Source organism: Orbicella franksi, chromosome 5, assembly GCF_964199315.1.
Source record: "Orbicella franksi chromosome 5, jaOrbFran1.1, whole genome shotgun sequence".
In the NCBI taxonomy this organism is placed as follows: domain Eukaryota; kingdom Metazoa; phylum Cnidaria; class Anthozoa; order Scleractinia; family Merulinidae; genus Orbicella; species Orbicella franksi.
The window spans coordinates 4,948,178-4,969,144 of NC_138149.1; the positions used below are offsets into that span (position 1 = coordinate 4,948,178).

The 20,967-nt window shown below is 39.2% G+C and overlaps 1 protein-coding gene across 1 annotated transcript; it reads right to left on the reverse strand.

Moving 5' to 3' along the window:
- Nucleotides 1-3: 3 nt before the first annotated feature.
- Nucleotides 4-20,716, reverse strand: LOC145486415 (tuftelin-interacting protein 11-like). Its single transcript, XM_081465077.1, has 26 exons — nt 19,275-20,716; nt 17,639-17,761; nt 17,341-17,380; nt 16,743-16,800; nt 15,860-15,991; nt 15,156-15,242; nt 14,511-14,558; nt 13,776-13,832; nt 13,322-13,421; nt 12,428-12,527; nt 11,377-11,499; nt 11,089-11,191; nt 10,510-10,554; nt 10,033-10,187; nt 9,609-9,671; nt 8,586-8,703; nt 7,092-7,170; nt 6,887-6,999; nt 6,373-6,478; nt 5,804-5,898; nt 5,658-5,710; nt 4,836-4,894; nt 4,437-4,548; nt 3,397-3,445; nt 3,129-3,200; nt 4-1,964 (listed from the first exon to the last, which is right to left on the reverse strand). Exons 1-26 carry the CDS (start codon nt 19,528-19,530, stop codon nt 1,791-1,793), a joined length of 2,520 nt encoding a protein of 839 aa, XP_081321203.1. The 5' UTR covers nt 19,531-20,716; the 3' UTR covers nt 4-1,790.
- Nucleotides 20,717-20,967: the final 251 nt, after the last annotated feature.

Genomic DNA, 20,967 nt, shown 5'->3' on the forward strand with positions numbered 1-20,967 from the left:
CCCTGGAGTTATTTAATCTAGGATTTGTGGTAATCGTGTTAGTGTTCTCCACAGAGCAGAAAAAACAAATGAATCAAAATGATTAGTCAACCATCAGCCACTGGCAAAAGTTGAGAAGTAAGGAGGTGGGAGTTCAATTACATGTAGAAAACGAAAGACGGTCATCGACAGAAGGTAGTTGAAGCACTATATAAAGTTGCCTTCAGTCATCACATCAAAATGTTGTTAGTTTGTAAAATATTACATCAAGGAAAACTGGTTAGGTCTACGTTTGTTTTATTTTCACTACAAAAATAGCATCATCAAACTGCTCAACATCGATAAAACATGGTTTCGTAGGTGTATTTTTTACCGTATTTACCAGATTGAGCACCTTGGGGCCATTTTCTACTCCTCCCTGGAAGGGATGCTAGTCCATCCTAAGGCCCCGTTCGGGATGGGAGTGGGGTCGGCCAACATTTCCTAAGTCAAATGCGTGTGTTTTTCGTATCCATACTACCCAAAATTCCGAAAAATATTCGACGACTTCCAAACATTACCGAAGACTTCCGAACATTGCTGAAGATTCCCGAAGATGTCCTGATGTGTTGCCGAATGTAGCGGTGTGAAGTGCTAAATCTGGGCACCATCTTTAAGTTTGTTATTTAGGACTCAAACGTGACTTTTAGCGCTGTTCACCGGCCTATTTGGGTGGACAATGAATTCAGTTTTTCACGTTACTGAAAACGTCCGGAGGGCCATGCGTGTGAAATTGTCCTGTTTGCGTGATGCGTGTGAGCGACGATTTCGATTCTCAGGCGTGTGACACATGCATTATCGTGCGATTCCGCAGGCAAAAGATGATGGGGGGCAGTAAACTACTCTGAGAGGATGCCAGCGTTTTAAATCCTACGCCCTATATACTTCTTACATTTCATGATTTAAAAAGTTTCTGTGTTCTCAGACATTAGTGATTAGTGTGCCGACACGTTTCACTCGGCTACTCTGACCTCTTGGGATGGTTTGAGTTGATCATCATCTTTCCAGGCTTCTTTCCTCTTGATAACCGTTCACACAGGAGTGAGAGGACTGGAAAGAAATTGGCGGGGGAGTGGGCTGGCCCAATTTGGAATCGATTTCGTAATGTCACCATCTTAACCTTTTTTTTTGGTCTGTTATTAAATCAGAAAAACAGAGCTTGAGTCAGATATTTTCTTTTCGTTAAAACGTTCATTTCCTAAGGTTCAAGCAAGCAGGTAAGTTCTAAAAAGGACTCCTTCAAGTCTACCATCACATTGAGCGAAGTAATGTAATTAACAGCATGTCCTTAATACTCACCAACCATCGTTCTGTTTTCATTTGATACTAACAACGTCAAATATACGTCAAATTGCAATGATGTCGGATAGTATTAAGACTTCTGCTATGTTGCCTCTTCGATATGATAGACAGACGCCTTTGACTTGCGATCAATATTATTAAGACAGCATTATTTCTAACTGATTTCGGCTATCACTATCTATCTCGCTCTCTATCTCCCCTTGTCACACTCTGATTCGTTTTTACGTCTGTCCATGTTACACTAATGGCGAGAAACATTCCGCGAGGGCGGGAAACCCAAAAGGCGCGAAAATTACTTCTTGTCTTTCTGCCGACGCCGTCTGCCACACGCGGAAAATCGGAAGCGCGCATGGCAAACTCTTTCCTTCAGCTGTGATCTTTTTTGCTAGTATCCGGCACACTGCAACGAATTGGAAAGGACTTTTCTTCGAGAATTTTTTCCTTTATCTGTGCTTCCCTCGAAAACTCGATTACTTTGCCATAATCATCAAGTCCTGTAATGATACTGGTTTCCACACGCCCTGTGTTTGTGCAAACACAACTCCTCTGTCGATGTACAGCGTTACTTTGCCCAATGAGTACAAAGCTTTTCCCTCGAAACGTCGATTAGGAATTGGCATAAACAGCAGATTGTTCTCTTCAGCCTGAAACAGAGCAAAGGAATACGTGCGATGATACTTTGCTGTGTCTCTCCAAGAGAACGGGAGGGGAGGGAATGAGAAAGGGAAAGAGGAAAATATTCAACGTGATTAAAACTCCGGGGGGAGGGGGTTCTCCCTTACATGGGCTATGTAGGTATGTGAGGCCCCAAATTGCAAAGGGTATGGTTTTTCAGCTGTTTTGGTCATAAATAGGGTATAGCACTCTAGCCTTGAATTGGGTAAGTTTTTTAGAAGAAGCTACTTTTTTATCATTACCAATAAGACCATCAACATAAGCCCTTCATAATTTATGTTTAGGGCAACTTTAACAGCTGCAACGGTCATAAATAGGGTATCGAATTTTTGGTCAGGTCATAAATAGGGTAGGAAAACTACAGATTTTGGTCATGATTCAAGAATTTTTTTTTTGTTCTATTTGCACTACTTGTTTGTTTATTAGTGTTGTTAATTAGCACAACAATGCTAAATCCTCAGTAAATGGTTTGAATCCAGGAGTATCAGTAGTTCGTATAGTGTGATCGTCCGGGTGAGGGTAGTTCTGAAAAGAACTGTTGTTGGTGACTGACGTTTCGACAACCTGAGCGGAAGTCATCTTCAGAGTCAAGTGAATGGTGTTTGTCAGTTGATGATGTTATAAGTCTGGTCCGTTGAACGTGATTGGTCAGTATAGCCATGATGGTATTGGGTATACGAACTAATGCTAAATCCTCCAACACTTAGGCCCCGTCCGCACTACGCCGCAGGAATTTTAAAACGAGGGTTTCACTCTGAAAACGCATCAAATGTTTTCCGTCTACACTACAATACGCTAGAGAAATTTGAAAACGCAACAGTCACTGGTCATTTTGGATTTGTGTTTGGGGAAAACTCGGTCAGGGAAATATAATCACATTCCCATCGCGATGTCATCGTTGTCAAAAAGCTCCATTTTCAAAATGTTTTCCGTCCACACTAAAACACAAAGTTGGCGTTTTCAAATTCATCTGGTTTGAAGAACGTTTTCGAAAAGCTCCGTTTTCGTGACGGATTAGTGTGGACGGTAGGCCTAACCGCAGAAATAAAGCTGCGTTTTCAAATTTCTCTGGCATAGTGTGGACGGGGCCTTCAATGAAGTAATTATTTTGTGAACTGTACACAAAAACTCACCAAGTTCTGTATCAAGTCTTTGAAGTTGGAAGGAACGTTTTGAGAGGCCGCCACTTGCCGAGCAGCTTCAGCCTGTGGTACAAAACAGAAATGATCAACATCTGATTTCTCTTCACTCTTTCAATACTTTATTAAGAAGGTAGGTTAGGAGAATATAGAAATTCATAAGCCAGTGAATATTGTCTTGATGTGCGACCAGATTCTCAGAACCAAAAAATAAAAAATTGTCTGGTAATGTATGAGGAGAATTCATATATGGATCAGTTACCTTTTGTTTTTCAACTGCCGCTGCCATGGCCGCTGCTTCAGCTTCTCTTCTAGAAAGAACAAACAAAAAAACAATAAAAATTGAGCGTTACATGGCAATGTTACGCAATTTAAAGTCATTTCACCACTATAAAATAGCATCTTTTTACTTCAAGGAGCCTCGATGTATCATTGTTGCCACAGACCTCACTTTTCAAAATTCCCTTACTTTTCCCTGATAAAAATAAAATTCCCTCTCCAAATAAATACAAACTGTCAGATCTAGTAGCGGCTTCTGGCCTCAACTTAAAGCCCGCGTCCTTTATACTCATATTAAGACTAATAAGTTTAAAACAAATATTCTTTTTTCATTAAGGTAAAATATCGTTGAGATCACAGTGACCCCAAATGTTTAATTGTATTAAATCAGCCGTGTTAAATTATTTCAATTTTCCCTGACTTTTGTTCAAAATGTCACTTTTTCCTGACTCAAAATAAAATTCCTTGACTTTTCCCTGACCTTGAAGAATTTTCTTTCCCTGATCATTTCCTGACCTGTGGCAACCCTGTCTATTAATTTATTGCGGAAAATATGGCCAGTCCCCTCTCATATTTTCCCTTCGCTCGCACCAAGTCCCCAACAGCCTGGAACAAGCTTCAGTAGACTAGGCGACCTGCACTATTTACAAGGTTGTTCATAACTGGTGCAACGAAACAATAGACAAAGAACACAAACAAGCTAATAGCCCTAAGAACAAAAGAGGTGCAGATTAACAAGAACGAATCAAAAGACGGTTTAAAGTGACGTAGATCAACCGTAATAGATGAGATCAAGAAATGTATTGAGGTAGAATGACACGGTTTTCTCCAATTGATTTACGATAACTCAGATTACAATGCATATTTGAAACCCTTTCGTAGAGGCAACTAGCAATAGGTTTGAATCCCTCGCCCCTCGCCCCTCGCCCCTCCCCCCCCCCTCCCGCATCCCCACTCATTAACGTGCCATGTTTCTAGTCTTTACGGGTAAGACATTTGATCGGTTCAAGATCAAAAACTGACCTTCTCTCAGTACTGGTTAGATAAGCAATGTTCTCTTTGGCTCCCGGCTGCAGAAGGCCACCTGGTGACGTCACAGCCTGGTTCATGACGTCAAGTGCTCGGTTAAACTGGACTGAAATTCAAGAAAAGAAAGTCCCGTCAGCATTTTTCCTGTCACGTTTAGGCGCAGGCATTCTGTACTAGTTAGAATTCTTACATGTTGTACTACCAACTACTCCGATCATTTTGCATTAGGTTTGTCCTATAGTCTTATCTGGGTGGTCACACAACGTGTTATATTGAGATTGTTGCGTGACATCACATTCTACATAATGGCTGCAGTTCGCCATTAAACTAAATTTTTCTTTGTTATCCTTTGCTGCTGTGTTTTACAAATCTATCTTGATGACCGCGACCAACCTTTGATGCTTGAATTGTTGAGTAAATCCTCACTAAACATGCCCTTCCAGCCTGAATACCTAGCGAGATAAAAATAGTGTTTACAAATAAAACGTCTGCAATCAGTGACCTGAATATAAAAGGCTTAAATTGGCAGGTCAGTGCCATTCGAGATACTTCTGTGATCAATGTCTTTCCTCGATCTATATGTTAGCTTTCTCACGGCTGAGCCAATCAGAAACCAAGCTAGGTTTTGAGGCAAAAAAGTCGGAGAGGCCACGTGCCGATAAAGTTAAGACATGTTGAGAGGACACGAGGAAAAGGAAATGTTGCAGCCGCCCTTTTTCTCGTGTACCATGCCCGTTTTGACGAAAAGTTCTGTTGCGGAGCCAAAATTTTGTCCCGCAACATGTTGCATGAAATTCAACTTGTTTGAATTCGAGCGTCATGAAGCAGGGACAAAATGACCTCAATTTTCAATGTCGCATCTTGTACACTGCTCTTGCTCTTTTCCCCGGTACAACATAGAAATGAACCAATAACTGCTTCGTGTGCACAAGCTTGCGTACTGTCCCGACCCTACAAAATGCGTCCTATGCGTACACACGAAAGGGGCTTGACCCCGCTTCACGTCCCATAGTCAAAGAGAGCGTACTGTATGGCGTGTTTTACTGTAAAACTGAAATACAGTTGAACCCCGCTTTTTCAAACTCTGGGGGAAAATGAAAAATTGTTGGAAATAGCGGGAGTTCGAAAAAGCCCATAGTTTTGAGTTCGAAATAACGGGTAATTCGGAATAACTGTGTTCGAATTAGCGGAGTCCAACGGAATCAATTCACTTACCACTGAATAACTTCATCGTAGTTAGGACTTACACTCAACCAGCCGCGAAGAACCTTTCAAGAAAAGAGAGATAACAAGCAATGACAACTTGATACTGCATTCAAGAAGGAGAATGGGCAATTGGGAAAAGAGAGCTGACCACAAACCTGAATCCAACGTGGAAAGAAATGTTTTTCCAGCAAACTGATAAAATGTTGTTGTGTTATAATGTCTTTCCACTCCATGACCCAATGGAAAGGCTCTATAAACAAAACCAGGAAATTATCAGAATCAACATGAAAAAGAATATAAAAATATAAAGAAAATACAAGATACTGTGCCTGAGCTTCTACAACTTCATAAGAGGTTTTGGGTGGGCTTTTAAACGGGGAAGATTATATCCGGGTGGATGGGGGAGGGGGGGGGGGGGCTTACAAGCGGCGTTCAAAAAGTTTCAAAGTAAGCTGACGAAACCAGCATCCAGCCGTATAAAAAGATGTTTTATGTTCTTGGGAACAAGAAACACATGGCACAATTAAGGAAACAAGCACGCGAAACACAAAGGTACTGTATGAAGCTTTCTCATAATGGCAAATACCAGCCGTTGAGGTACACAAAGTGAAGGAGCCTTATATCCGTGGGGGGGGGGGGGGGGGGGGCTCACAACCGATATTTTACGGTATTCAGGGAGAAAATTATATTTTGAGTTTGGAACTGGAAGCGTTACTCAACATACCTAAGTGTTGTTGATGAGGGTTGATGATGAACTCTGACAAGCACTGAGACAACTTGGGGTAAACAGAACGAAGAATAAAGGCGTCCATTGTACCTTTGGAGAAAACCTGTCAACAACAACATCAACAAAATACCGAGTTAACAAAAACAGGCGATCTGATAACTTTTAAAGCTACAGTTCGAGTAGGCGGCGTGGTCGAGTGGTTTAAGGTGCTGGATTTGAAATCTGTCCCTTTTTCAAATCCACCCTACGGCTGTCTGGGTTTGTTCTCGGTAGTCCTGAGTTCAAATCCGCGACCCCGTTATGTGAAAAGGCAACTGGTCAGCCCTCAGGATTCTTAAGGTTTATGTTCTATTTGAAATATTTGTTTATTTAGTTACAACAGCGCTAAATACATTTAACACTTAAATAGAGTTGTTTTCTTTTTTTTTTTTATCTTTTTGTTGGTTTTCCACATTGCTTGACCAATGAAACCTATTTCATCTGGTGCTGATAAACATTAAAAAAAGAGTACCTTGGTCCAGGGTTCCAGGATCATCTTTGCTGAGGGATCTGATGGATGCCAGTTGGTCAGGGCCGATGCTAACTTGAATCTGATTGGTGCGTAGAGGGGCTCAAGCTGATCTCCTAAAAAAAACGTAACGTTAAAATGTTTCAATACAAATCTTTGGACATAAATTGTACTTATTCACTTCTTTATTAAGGAATGAAGAACATACCCATAATAGGAAGCCAAGGATGAATCCAGGCATGGACAGGAACAGTGTCTGTTAATGGATTCCACGCATCCACTTCTACCTAAAAGAGTCAACAAGAGCAAGCAGTTATTTTGATTTGACAAAATTACCTTTAAATTGAAGGAAACCTGAAAATGAAAGTTTATTAAAATAGAAAAACACCAAAGAGATAACAATACACCATAAAGGAACAAGGATGGTTAAGGATGGAGAAGATTAACACTGATTACAAACGTAATCCGTTTTCAAGATGTACAAACCGTGACGTATGGGTCACTCCTTTAAAGAATGCTCTCCAGCATTTAAGTCGCGATGGACATTTGTCCATTCCACCACACTCGTAGCACAACAAAATCAATCTAATCACAGAATATTGCATCTCTATACTGTCCAGCCTTTATCTACTCACTCTTAAGGGCACACTGCAGAACCCGAGTATCGGCGGCGACCATGGACAAATGTTGCCTCATCTGTATCGTTAAAAGACAGTGGTATTCCCTTTCCTGGGATCAGAGGTTTTTTTCTCAAAAACATCGCTGTCGGCTGCAGGCCCAGCATCATTTGACAGGGTTAGGAAATCCCACCGGGGAGCGGTGCTACTTCTAAAGAAATTGGGTGGGGGTGTGCGGTACGCTTTTTGAAATCCTCACTCCATTTCAGACCAAAATTTGCGATTTTCGCAACCCTATTTCAGATCCGACCCAAAATTGGATACCCTATTTCAGTCCTGGCTCTAAAATGAATACCTTGTATCAGACCTGCCTTATAATCAGTTCCCTAGTACAGACCGATGTAAAAGGCAATGATGACATTAAGTAGGTTGTAAGTTCTTCTTGTTGACGGTCTTAATTATAATGATAAAGGACTAGCTTCTTCTAAAAACATACCTAATAGTTGTTATCGCAGTTTCAACAGTTTGACATGCAAACAAGGCGAAAGGGTCCATTCTCCTTTGCACTGACCCTTTCGCCTCGTTTCTAAACCATTTTAAACAAAAGAATATTTGACACTGGAATTTAACAAATTGACGTCAGTTTTTCATGCGTCTGTCCTGATCATGAATTTCGTCATAACATTGTCAAAGTAGCTGTGGGTCCACGAGGCGATAGCCGAGTGGATCCGCAGACTACTTTGACAATGTTACGACGAAACTCACTGTCAATAACAGGATAGACGCATAAAAAACTGACGTCAATTTGTTTTTTAGAATAACAAATTGTCAAATTGTCCGCTCTCGCTTGTTGCCGCATCGTATAAATAAGAAATAAATGTGTCTGTCCGCTTATTGACAATGAAAATTAGCCAATGAGCGTGCGAGAATTTCAGCAATTATCGTAAAAAACAGCTATTGAAGACCAGCATGCACATACTGTACCCTATTTCAGACCAAAACGGCTCAAATATCATTACCCTTTGGCGGCGCACATACCCAGCCCCGGAGAAATCGTACAGGACAAGTTTCAATCTAGAACTGACCTGCAGACGAGGCAGAATTAACTGCTGTTTGATATTGTCCGTGATCCATTGAGGGAAGATTGGTGCCCAATTATTTATCACGTTCAGCATTGCATCATAATTGCGACAATGCCATGAACTGAAAAAAACAGGTGGCTCATATAAACAAAAAATAACACAATAGGGCAAATAAACACCTATACGGTTACACCATAAATACAAGAATATGCTCAAGTAGAGCACATAAAAGAAGGAAAAAAAGATAAAAGCAATCTTGGATCCTACCCTCGCTAAAAAACGGAAAATAAATGGCTGTCACACAATGAACCAATCAGGACCCGAAGTAAAATCATTCAACCCGCGCCAAGCGTGGGAAAACTCACGGAAGCTAAGTCCTCATTGGTTTAAAGCTTTTTATCTTTGCTTCTGATTCGCTAACCCGTGAACAGGATCCCTGCCCAGACCGCTCTCGGAAAGCTCCGCTCGCCATTTTTTCTCCCCCTATAACGTAGTCAGGAGCCTGTTCACAGGCTACTGATAACAGAAATTTTCGAATGCAAAATTAACCAAAACCAAAATAAATTTAGCAAGACAAGGTGTCCTTATTATAAAGAAAGAGGGCGCTTTCTATTCAAACAAAATATTCGGGACTTTTGAAATGGAGGCAAATGGTAAAGAAATTCCTTGGAAAGTTTCCAGAAAATCCAAGAATTGCTGAATGTCCAAAATGCAAACCATTCAACTGAAAACTCCAGAAATTCTCGAAAAATTCAAATGGAACGAAAATTCTAAATTAGAAAATTTTCGGAAATTTAAGTATACGCCACGAGGTTGTCCTCTTTTCTGGAAATTCTGAAAAATGCTGTTCCATTCGCCACTGGAATTTCCCGACATTCAAGCCGGAATTTTTGGCCGAATGGAAAGCGCCGAGAAACTACAAGAACATTGGTTTCTCTGGGAACAAGTGAGCAGTCCTCAAGAAAGAGTGGAACTGTACAGAAGGTAAATAGGTAAATAGCCAGAAGAGTGGAAACTAAATCATACCACACTGCGGTACGAAGGAACGGCATCCAAACTTCCCACACAAGTCGGTCATACATCTTCATCCTAAAAACAACAACAACAATGAACAACTAGTTTTGTCTATTTCAGTCAAATTCTACCATTGTTATTTATGATAAGAATAAGGTGCGTCTGTTCGAAAAATTTCAATTAAAGACCCTTTAAAATAACTAAATGACAGATTTCCCTACATTTTCGTATACCTCAACTTGTGAAATCCCTTCCCTTTTATATACCTGAAGCCTGTGCAAGAGACCCCTTTCGGGTGGAGCCCCCCCCCCCCCCCCGTATAGGCCATTAAAGGGAGAACCCCTCCCCCTGGTAACGAAATTGAATGCTATCCATTGCAAGTTGAACACAGGTGCACACAGTTTCAAGCTAAATGGAAAATTTCATTCCCACATACTTTTCCTCTCCATGCGCCACTCCTCGAGACAGTGTTAGAGTAAAAGCAGAGTTTTCAGCTTCTTTCCTCTGCAGTATTTCCTGCCATCGAACCATCACCTCCAAACCATGAGTGGGATTGAGAATAGGATTCCATCCTTGAAAATGATTCCTCAGCTAACAAAAGCAGAACAACCAATTGCATAAATGTCAACACTGGCGTTAACTGCTACAGTTATAACCATATCCCATTCAAAATGAAACCAACTCCAGAAAAGTAAAGCAGCTGACCAAAGATAGTCTTCCTTCTCGTCCCCAGGATTTCGCGCGGCCATTTTTTGCTCGTGATTTTCTTTTGCTTCATGCAGACCAACTAAACGGCAGAGGAACTACTCATAGCCTATTTCGAAGCTAATACCGGGATCTAGTGTAGCCTTGAAGACGTACTTCATCTTCATCATACGTTTGATGAAATTTGCTCACCAAGTAATTTACTTACCAAAGAGAACACAAGAGGTTCAGCTAGAGATGCTAAGTCATACATCTACAAAAAACAACATCAAAATGTGATTTAATAAGGGTAAAATTTTGCCTGAGAAAACTTTATCTTGTTATCTAAATCTTTCCAAAACTCTCAAGTCCATCTAATGTTTCTTCAAAGTCTTTGCGATGAAGGTAATGCCTGACATGACATTGTTTAATGTTTAAGCCATTATTTAAGTGCTCAATATGCAGTTATCGTATGGTTTAATCAATGACCCAAGCTCAACTATACATGTGGAGGTGCAGTGGTCTCATGGTTAATGCTCTCGACTCTTGATTGAGCGGTCCACGTTTGAGCCCTGGCTGGAGACATTGTGTTGTGTTCTTGGGCAAGACACTTTACTCTCACAGTGCCTCTCTCCACCCAGGTGTATAAATGGGTACCAGCGAACTTAATGCTGGGGGTAACCCTGCGATGGACTAGCATCCCATCCAGGGGGCAGTGGAAATACTCCTAGCCACTTAATACTACTGGAACTGGAATACACTCCGGCCTGATGGGCCACTTGCCTTGTACGCAGAATGTACTTTTTACCTTGAATTCTTCATAGTAGTCTTCTTGCAAAGTATTAAAAATCTCTTCACACTTATCAAGAGTAAGCGCATCATCTTCAGAGGACAATGACTGTTGTCGACAACTATGGGGTTAAAAATAGGAAGTCAGTTATTTTGAGTACAGTAAAATCCCATGTGTAAGAACCTAACGGTTTAAGAACCTGCTGGCAGAAATTTGCCATTTTAATATCCAAAAATATAACAATGGGTGGTGGATAACAAGTACTGAGTTACACTATCAAGGCAGTACAAATGTTTCTTGTGTTACCTGTCAATCATATTAATAACCTCCATCAATCTTTTGATGTCTTTTTCCTCTCGTTCTAAGACTGCCGTGAGCTTCTCTTCCTCGTGTTTCAGGTTCACCACAAGATCTCGCTCAAATTTCAATCTGGAAAGATGACAAAGATTCATAAAAACTGATGATTTACTTCAAAGCGGTCTCAGTATAGACCCTTTTCATAAATGGCTGCCAATTTAAAATTCTTTTGTATACATTTAAATTAGCCTCTCTAACCTCATTTGAGAGTAAAAATTCTTTTGAATTATCAACTTAAAAATGAGGTTAGTCAGGCTAATTTTAATAATTACAAAGGAATTTTTATGTGGATATCAGGGATGTCATTAAGGGCTGTAAACCGTAGAAACTGTTACAGCTGAGTATGCTTGATTTTCCCTTGATAAGGTGGGTGAAAATACCTGTTGTTTACAAAATTCACCCACAAAGTAACCAGTTGGTTATGGGTGTGGAGAACAACGCTACAAGTGACTCAAAACTTGATGACAGCCCTGGACATATGTGATGAAAAAAAAAAAAAACAGTTCTGTTAGTCTAGATCAAATAACTCAACCTGACAGTTTCTTCTCATATTTTTCCTGAACATTTAACAAGACAAATGTTCAACTTGGTCAAGACACTCCATTCCAGTGGATACATGAGTAATGGTATCAACAGTACTGAAACAAACATTCTCTTCAAATGTGTATCATTAACTACTCATTAATTGAGAGTGGCGTCTTTACAGGACATCTCAAACCAAGACCTATCCATATTGATTGAACAATAGCAAAGTCAATACAGCAAAGTCAAGGTTTGAAATTTTCCCATAAAGACCGGATGTTCAATTGAGGTTAATAAATTGTTTATTTTATGGCTTTTTGCTTTATTTCTGCAGGCCAGTGATCAGCCAGTGGGCGTTACAGGAGAATAATGCCCCAGAATTAGCCAATCAAAGAGTGTGTTTTATTGGCTACAAACACAAGCCTTATAGCAAATATTAATGAATAGTTTCCACAAACATACAAATACAACAACTTACTGTCTGTCTGTTTGTATGATGTCAGTCTCTGCCATGTCAATAAGGAGGTTCAAGTTGTATGTTAATTCTGGCATAGAAAATGAAGCCTCTGCATCTCGAACTGAAAATAAACAAATTCTAATTCATATTTAATTCCCAAGAGTGAATAAAAAGCTAATTCCTAAATAATCAAGACTGCAGTAAAAAGGTTATAACAAATTTGTCTAATATTAGACAATATTATTTTTTCATGAGTGGACGTTGGATATGAGATGATAGCCTACATGGCAGGCCGTAGAAGGGGAGGGAAAGGATCAAAATGAATGTGGAAGGATCAAGCACGCTTCCATCATGTGCTTTGCACGCTCAATCCTCCTGCGCTTCGTGCGTTCGTTTTTCCCCTTTCCCTCCCCTTTGGGTGCCTGCCACACAGGCTAATGAGATGATAGATAGCCAACAAGATGCATAGTGCTAAGTTAGCTATAATCATCTGATATCCAACAAGTGCGAGTGGAATAATACATAATTGATTAATTAAAAATGCCCCACAAATATAGGAAACTAAAATAAATTAAAAATAACACACCCCAAAACATAATGTGGATGGCTTCCCATATTTTTAGAGCATGATATAGTTACCATGATGGCTACGCCAATGAAAGTCTTGAATTACATTATCCAATGATCCAGCTTTTAATAATAAATAATGTGCGGTTCCAGAAAATATCCATACTCCCCCCACAGAAGGGATTGGAATTTCCTGGGGGGGGGGGGGTGGGGGACCTTATGAGACCAAAAAAATTAAAGAAATGTATGGAGCTTAACTGGAATTTCCAGAGGGGTGGGGAGGTGCTAGAAAAAATCTCTTCCGTGGGGGAGGTATGGATATTTTCTGGAACTACACAATATATTAACCTAATGTAGTTGGAGGAACTTCTCCTGGCTTTGCATGCTGTTGGGCAATGGAGCCATAACCTGTCAGGATCTTGGTTTCAGGTCCAGTCATGTCGACAACCTACAGAGCAATGAGCAGGTTAGAATAAAGGTGCATACATGAAGGGTTTTACTAAATTTCTGAACATCATTTACCAGGCCTGTTCTGGGACAACATTTTTTGCTGAAGGTCAGCAACTTGTGCAGTCTCATTCCCAGGGTCTCCCATCTTCCCCCCCCCCCCCACCCCCCGTGGAGCGAGAGAGGAGATGAGAGGCCCCGAGAATGAGGTTGTAAACTTGTGGTCTGTGGTTTTGGTTTGGCAAGAAGTCTGCATACAGCATTGGTCTAGAAATTACTGCTGCATTATCTCCCTCTCTCTCTCTCTCACGTCTCACATCTTATGCCAGATATGTTTCTTAACTTTCACAATCACCTTAATCTTGCTGTGCTTTAGAGATACTGATGGTCCCTTTTTGGTTCCTCCAGAAGCCTGCCAGAAATTGTGAATTTAGACAAATCAAAACGTTATTCCACTATTACGCATTTTACCGTATCAGGTCAAGAGAATGGGAAAAATACTAGCCAATATTGCAGTGTAGAGTAGTATTTTGTTTCATCATTTCCATGTCCATGCGATTGATACAAATTTTCAGTTGATGCAAGATATATTTTGAAAACTAGAAGTTAAAATACTAGAAAGTGGCATAAAATCCTTATTTAATGGTTTATAACATGTGGACATTTTGCTAATATATGCTTGCGTTTTCCTTGTCCCTTTGGGCCTCAGATAAATACTAAACAACTTGCAAAATATTTGTGCATATTACATGTTAAACAATCAAGTAAGGCGTATATATTTTGCTAAACCACACAAAATCACTCTGCTAGGTGCACTAAAAATATTTCTGTTGACCACTTCCTTAAGAAAAAACCTTACCAATTTGATACTTTTAGAAAAAGAAAACATGCTACACTAGCCTGCTGAGTTTTACACCATTTTATACTATCTACTTGATTGTAAAATGCTAAAAATATTTATTTTTTGGCTGCAACCATTGTAAACATGGCATGATTTAACCTAGACTGGTAAGTTATCTCTTTTAGAAAGTAACCAATCCTTCACTTCCTATATGTAGTAAATACATCTGATCTACATGAAACACTGTACCTTGACTTCATCAGCAGTTTTGTAAACATATTTAGGTTTTGAATATCCCTGAAAAGAAAAAAAAAATTAATTACAGTAACAATACAATATTGATTAATGATGTTGTCATTTTAAGTTACTTCTCACTTAGGTACCCTACATGCATATACATAAAATACATAGGTGGACTGTCAAAGCATTATGGGAAAGTTTTCTAGAAGTAGACATAACACCAAAAATTCACATAATTTGTTAAAAACATTCTCTGAATTATTTTTGGGGACCTTACATACATACAATGACAATGGAAAGGACAACACCTGTCAGAAAGTCTAGATTTTACTTGTGAATTTTGCAATTATCTAGATATTTCCATTGTGTTCGGGAGGGATAAAACCTTACCCCTACTGAATATGCTACAAATGCATTCATATCCAAATAGAAATAAGAAATATTAGCCGTAGTGGTTCACGTTCTCCAAAAACCTTGGAAATTAGTCATTTTAAGTTGTCAATTTGCAATGAACAGCTGCAAAATGTACAAATGTGCATAACACACATGAAGACCCATTGTTCTGCTCATTAAGCATTTTGTTTGCCAACGTTCTCATTGCTGTTGTCATCATGTTTTGCGTAACGTCTCTATTATTTTCTATCAGTTATGCACCTCATCTCGGTCTGTTTTCTTCCACTGTTGTAGTTGCTCTTTAAACTTTTCATCTTCCTCCTCTTCCTCGTCATAGTTAGGTCGTAACTGTGTACAATAATTACAATACAAATCAATGAACATGTACACGTAAGAGGTCTTTGCCCCTGTTTAGCAGGCAACATTAAACACAAGTCAATGAAAGTAAACTTCACCTTTATTCAGTGTTGATCCCTCTATAAACAGATGTGGTCGCCTTTTACAATTTACTACTGGTGTAATTTACTGCTTTGACCCTAGCCTGGACGTTTAAATCATAATGCAATGCACAACTCCATAAGCCACTATGGCAAAACTCTGACACAAAGGAAACAAAAACCTTAAGTTTTAATTCCAGAATAACATTAATTAACATTTTATTAACTTTTGGGATCATCTGCACTAAAGGCATCTGCGGTCGAGTGTCAATCAATACCCTGGTTAATGCAGTGGAATCCTGATTTTTTTTTTTTAAACCTCCAAGGGAAACAACAATCGGTTTGAAAAATCGGCTAGTGCGAGAAATCAGGTATAAAATTACAGTGTTACACTCAGTTGAGGAAAACTACTTTTGGTTAGAGTTATTAGAAGGTTCAAGAAATCTGGATTCCACTGTATATGACCTACTCATGCTCAGGGAACTCAGCAGTTTTTAGCAGCTTCTGTGTGCTGTCAATATTACATACCTCTTGGGCTTTCTTGGTTCTCTCCGGACCATAACTGCCCAATGCTCCACGACCTTCACGTTTGAAAGCTTCTACTGGAAACACAATGCCTTGTCCTTCCTTTCCCAAACCTTTGCCAGGCTCATAACCCATCTAAAATGTAAAACAACATTATTGTAATAACAAATTTTTAATGCAGAATTCTGATAAAAGGTTGATTACTCTTAAAACTACCTGGATGAGAATTTTAAGAGTTTCTCCCTTGAGTGGTATAGCTACCACATAGTATAATTTGGAATTATCCTTTTTGTTAATAAAGTCATTTTCGTCTTTAATATTCACAATGATTCTGGGTAATCAAGGATTTAATTTACTGAGAGGCATATGAGTGCAACTGAAAGTTCATAACATAAATAGCTTACTAGACCAATGGGATTTCAATTCTTAAGGTGTGGGGCAAAATAATAATAATGATGATAATGATAATGATAATGATAATGATAATGATAATGATAATGATAATAATGATAATAATAATAATAAATTTTTTAGACAGGATTAACCCATCAGTACTTGAAAGTACTGTTATCATAGGTTTCCTGTAAAATTTTAAAAATTAAAAAGGCAAAAATACAAAAAGTTTTATAATTCTAAAAAGGCAAAAGTACAAGGGAAAAACATATAAAAGCTTACGAATAAGAATTACAAATAAAAATGTTCGTTAGTGTTTTGCCTAAATAAAAGCCTAGAGTTCAGATGAAAAAATCCTAGAGTTCAAATGAAACAAGCTTTAGGTTTACCTCAATTAAAACAACTCCCTTTGACTTCCATTTTGTATCTTCATTACTAATAAATATTATTATTACAAAAAGAAATTATCATTTGATTATTCATGTTATTTCACCTGCTGGAGCATTTTCATTCCAAATCCTTTTGTGTGTTTTTCAAAAGCTGCAAATTCTCTACAAAAAACAAACAAACAAACAAACAAACTGTCATGTCATGCAAAGGTCTTGAGGTGAGATAAGATGTGGTCTGGAAAGTAGAGTCGAGGCAGGGTGATGTGAGATGCAGAGATCAACAGTTCAGTCTAGTCAGTCATTGTACTATGTTCTTGAGAAAGCATCCTTGGAAACCCAGGGACTGCTAGTCAGGATGAGGTGATATTTTTGGGCGAAAATATTGCAACATCCCAACTAGCGGCCCCTGGGTCTCTGAGGAAATTGGACAAGAGACTTTTATTACTCACAAAGCCCCTCTCTATCTAGATGTATAAATGGCTACTGGAATAATATTGGTGGGATGTGACAAAATGTGAGGGGGAACCTCAAGGGGAAAACAGAACTTCTAAACTCCTTATGCCAAACATAGCCACAGAAGCTCATGCTCCAGGTTTTCTTGGGCACGTAAATTTAAAACATACTTTGTACTTCTTGTGCTAGAGTAAGAACCTTTATCGTAAACAAAATAGAGTACGTTTATGTTTATCAACTTTTCCTTACTTTCCAGTCTTCCGAAGCTTGTTAGCAAACATTTGTGACCCTGGAAAAAAGGAAATCACATATTCATTTAAATTTTAAACTAGTAATCTGGATAGCAAGCAACTTGCCTTTTAAACTAATCTAAATTGTGCAGTTCCAGAAAATATCCATACTCCTCCCACAGAAGGGATTGGGATTTCCTGGGGGGGTGGGGGAGGTATGGATATTCTCTGAAACTGCACATTGTAATTTTTTATGAATATAAAATCTCATTCTTTATAAACATTCCTGACCTGAGAAATGATGTTACTAGACTTACCAAGTGAGCCAACCTCTTTTTTTACTCCAGTGCTCTTGAACAACTTTTTATCTTTGACCACGGGAGAGTTTCTGCCTGATCCAGGTCCCTTCTCACTGGCACTGCTTCCAACACTAGCAACATCTACAATAAGAGAAGATTCATATCACTGACAATGACAATTATCATTTACCTGAACTTCTCAACCCATAATCTGGTTCTCAGGTGCCGCTCTAGTGCTCAATTGCTTCAAATATACAGTTCTTTTCTGTATCCTGAAGTGCAGCTCTTATATTCAATTGAATGGCAGTAATATTAATCAACATAACTGTAATATTAATAAATAGTAATATTAATTAATGCAATTAATGACTGTAGTAATATTTCCAACATCCCATGCAGTGCTTATTCAAGACAGATGCTTCAAGAAGTAAATATGGTTTACTGCTAGTCATGAGTTGATCATGTCCTGTCTTTTTTATTTGTTTCTAAAAACCAGAAAATGAGTTATTTCAATCACTGTTGGGAATGTTAAACGTTTAAGACAGGCACACGCTGGTAGGAAGTTATACAAGTACCACTGAGGTACAGGAGACTAGCTGGAGCTTTCCACATTGACTTCATAACATGTCTGACCAATGTGTGAAACCTGTCAAATGCTTCACCCCTGTTACCCTGTCAGACAGTGATTTCCTTCTGGGAGATTGCCAATTTTACCATCTTGGTCCTAAAAAATAAGATGTTCAGAGTGGAGCTCTGCCAATTCAACCACAAAAATGCATCAAATATCAGAAAAAAATTTCCCAAGAAATGTCAAAAATCAGCAAAATGTCTGAAAAAAATTATTTTATTTTCTTTCCTATGTTTGGTCTATGAGATTTATTGACCTGTATGAGAGACCAAGAGATTTGGTCTAGGATAATCCAGGAGACTTGGCATGGATGTTCTCTTTCTGTTCAGTGAGAGACAAGAAGAAACCTAACTGCTCATATTGAATCAATCATTTTACTGGCCACTGTCCATGTTTCTCCCCAAGCAAAAAGAGAAGGGAATCTCTGTCTTGCAGGGTAGACTCCTGGGATCATGTGCCCTAAAGACATTTGCAGTCGAGTATCAATTGATACCCTTGATTGACCCTCAATCAAAACTTGATCAGTACTTGACTGACATCTCAACTGACACTTGATCAACATCTCAATCGATATTCAGGCGACACTTGGTCAACATTCCATCAACACCTGTTCCACAATTAATACACAGTCAGTCAATAGTCCACTGAGTGTTGACTGACTCATATGTATCGACTGACACTCAATGGTGTGTCTGCAAAAATTAGTCAACTCTCAACCGAGATGTCAATCAAGTGTCGATTGATTGTTAACCAAGGTGTCAATCAAGTGTTGATCGAGTATTGATTGGGTACCGATCAAGGGTCGATAGAGGGTAATGATCAACACTCGCCTGTTGATGCCTTTAGAGCACATGATCCAACTCCTGTTGGCAGAAGTCAGAATTTCTGAGCTGTTTGTGTAACTAATGAACATTTTCCTAAAATTTCCACCAAGTCATATGTGTACCATCATTTCTTTCCTCCTGGTTAAATTTATCACTGTAACTCTTTACTCCCATTATTTGCAGTAGCAAAAAGCAAGCCTACCATCATCCTCAGCGTTTTTATCCTTTCCTTTCTGAACAATGCCTCCACTGACGAAATTCAGCGGTTTGGAATAGTCTTTCTTTCTTTTCCCCGAAAACCCACTCGATCTTTCATCATCATCCGAGTCTTTCTCTGCCCACATGCCATAAATTGCTTCTTCCTTGGTCATTCTTTTTTTTCTGAACCCCAAGCCGAAGCCTTGCATAAGGTCATAGTCTGTGATCTCAAAATCTTCGACTTCCACGTCGTCGTCCATTTTTAAAGATTCAAAACTCTCCAAGGGTTAATTTAAATAGTGCTGTATAATAAGTAATGATTCAGGAAGTGTAACAGTGCCGGATCAAAGCCATAAATGGTTCAAGAAGAACATGAAAACTGCAGGAAAATAAGCGTTGTCAACGAAGACCTCGTCCGCCATCTTTTGCGCAAAAATTGCGACGCTTACACTTTAGCATTTGTCCGCTGTACACGTTCAAGGGCTCAAGTCTTGCAATCAGCATGAGTGTTCAGGGTAGGGGAAGGGAAACTAAATTCATTTTTGCCACTTCGCAGCATTTAACTACTTAGTCTCCTACTTGCTTCGTAGGAGACTATATTTATCTGAGAAAATGGAAAGAGAAAGAGCCGGAGCCTGTTCATAGGCTAAACGAGAGCAAACATTACTTGCCCTCCAAACCCTTCTCCCTTGTATGGGTTATATAGGTATGTTCGGCCCCGAGGGGTAGGGTTTTCAGCCGTTTTGGTCATAAATAGGGTATCAATTTTGGCCATTTTGGTCATAAATAGGGTATGGGTTTTGCACTCTAGTCTTGAACTGGGTATGTTTGCTACAAGAAGCTACTTTTTGAGGTCATAAATAGGGAAAATCGCAGAATTTGGTCATAAATAGGGTAGGGGTTTTGGGAAGCAGGCTGCTTACCCCCACCAAATTTCACTGGGAACCCCCCCTCCCTCTTGGGCCCTCCACACTCGTTTAGACAAAAAAATCACCCTTCTCTTAAAAAAAAAACGTCTTGCACAGACTAGAAGAATAGGAGCCAAATTATAACTTCTCCAGTGATATATTACAACAAGAACCTTGCAACTTCACATGCACAAGGTGTTTGGATACATAACATTAGCGATCGAGGGAGAAAAAAGCAAAGAGCTCTATGAGCAAACCCAGGTCGACTGCATACATTTCATGGATATATTTGGTGAGATAAAAAGTGTGGGTTATAATTTTTAATGTGCAAAGACAGCGTGGACCAGTTTCATTATGGCCGGCAAGGGCGACGAACTGGATGGATAATTTACGGTATTTATTTATAGTATTTCTTTCCTGGCTTGCCGGCTTTCTGGTGAGTGATTCACCTGAACGTCAGATACAATGATTTTATTTTTTTTTCTGCTAAGAACTGAAAGAAACAGCTTTTATACCTGAAGAAGCCTGTCATATTTTGCCACCCTCTTTAAAACTCTGTATCATGTCATTATTAGTATTCCAAGGTACTTGTTGCGGGTTTTCTTTAACATTTTGAGCCAGTGAAGCCATCTTCTTCAGATCTTGAACCTCTTTTTGTGTCTGACATGGTAATGTTCTCTTCTTTTTGTCCTGAATCGAAGAGTGGTTCTAGCAATCTTTTATATATAGCTTTTATCACTATGGTGTACGTCACTGTGTTTAAAATAGAATAGCTAAATGGACATTTTA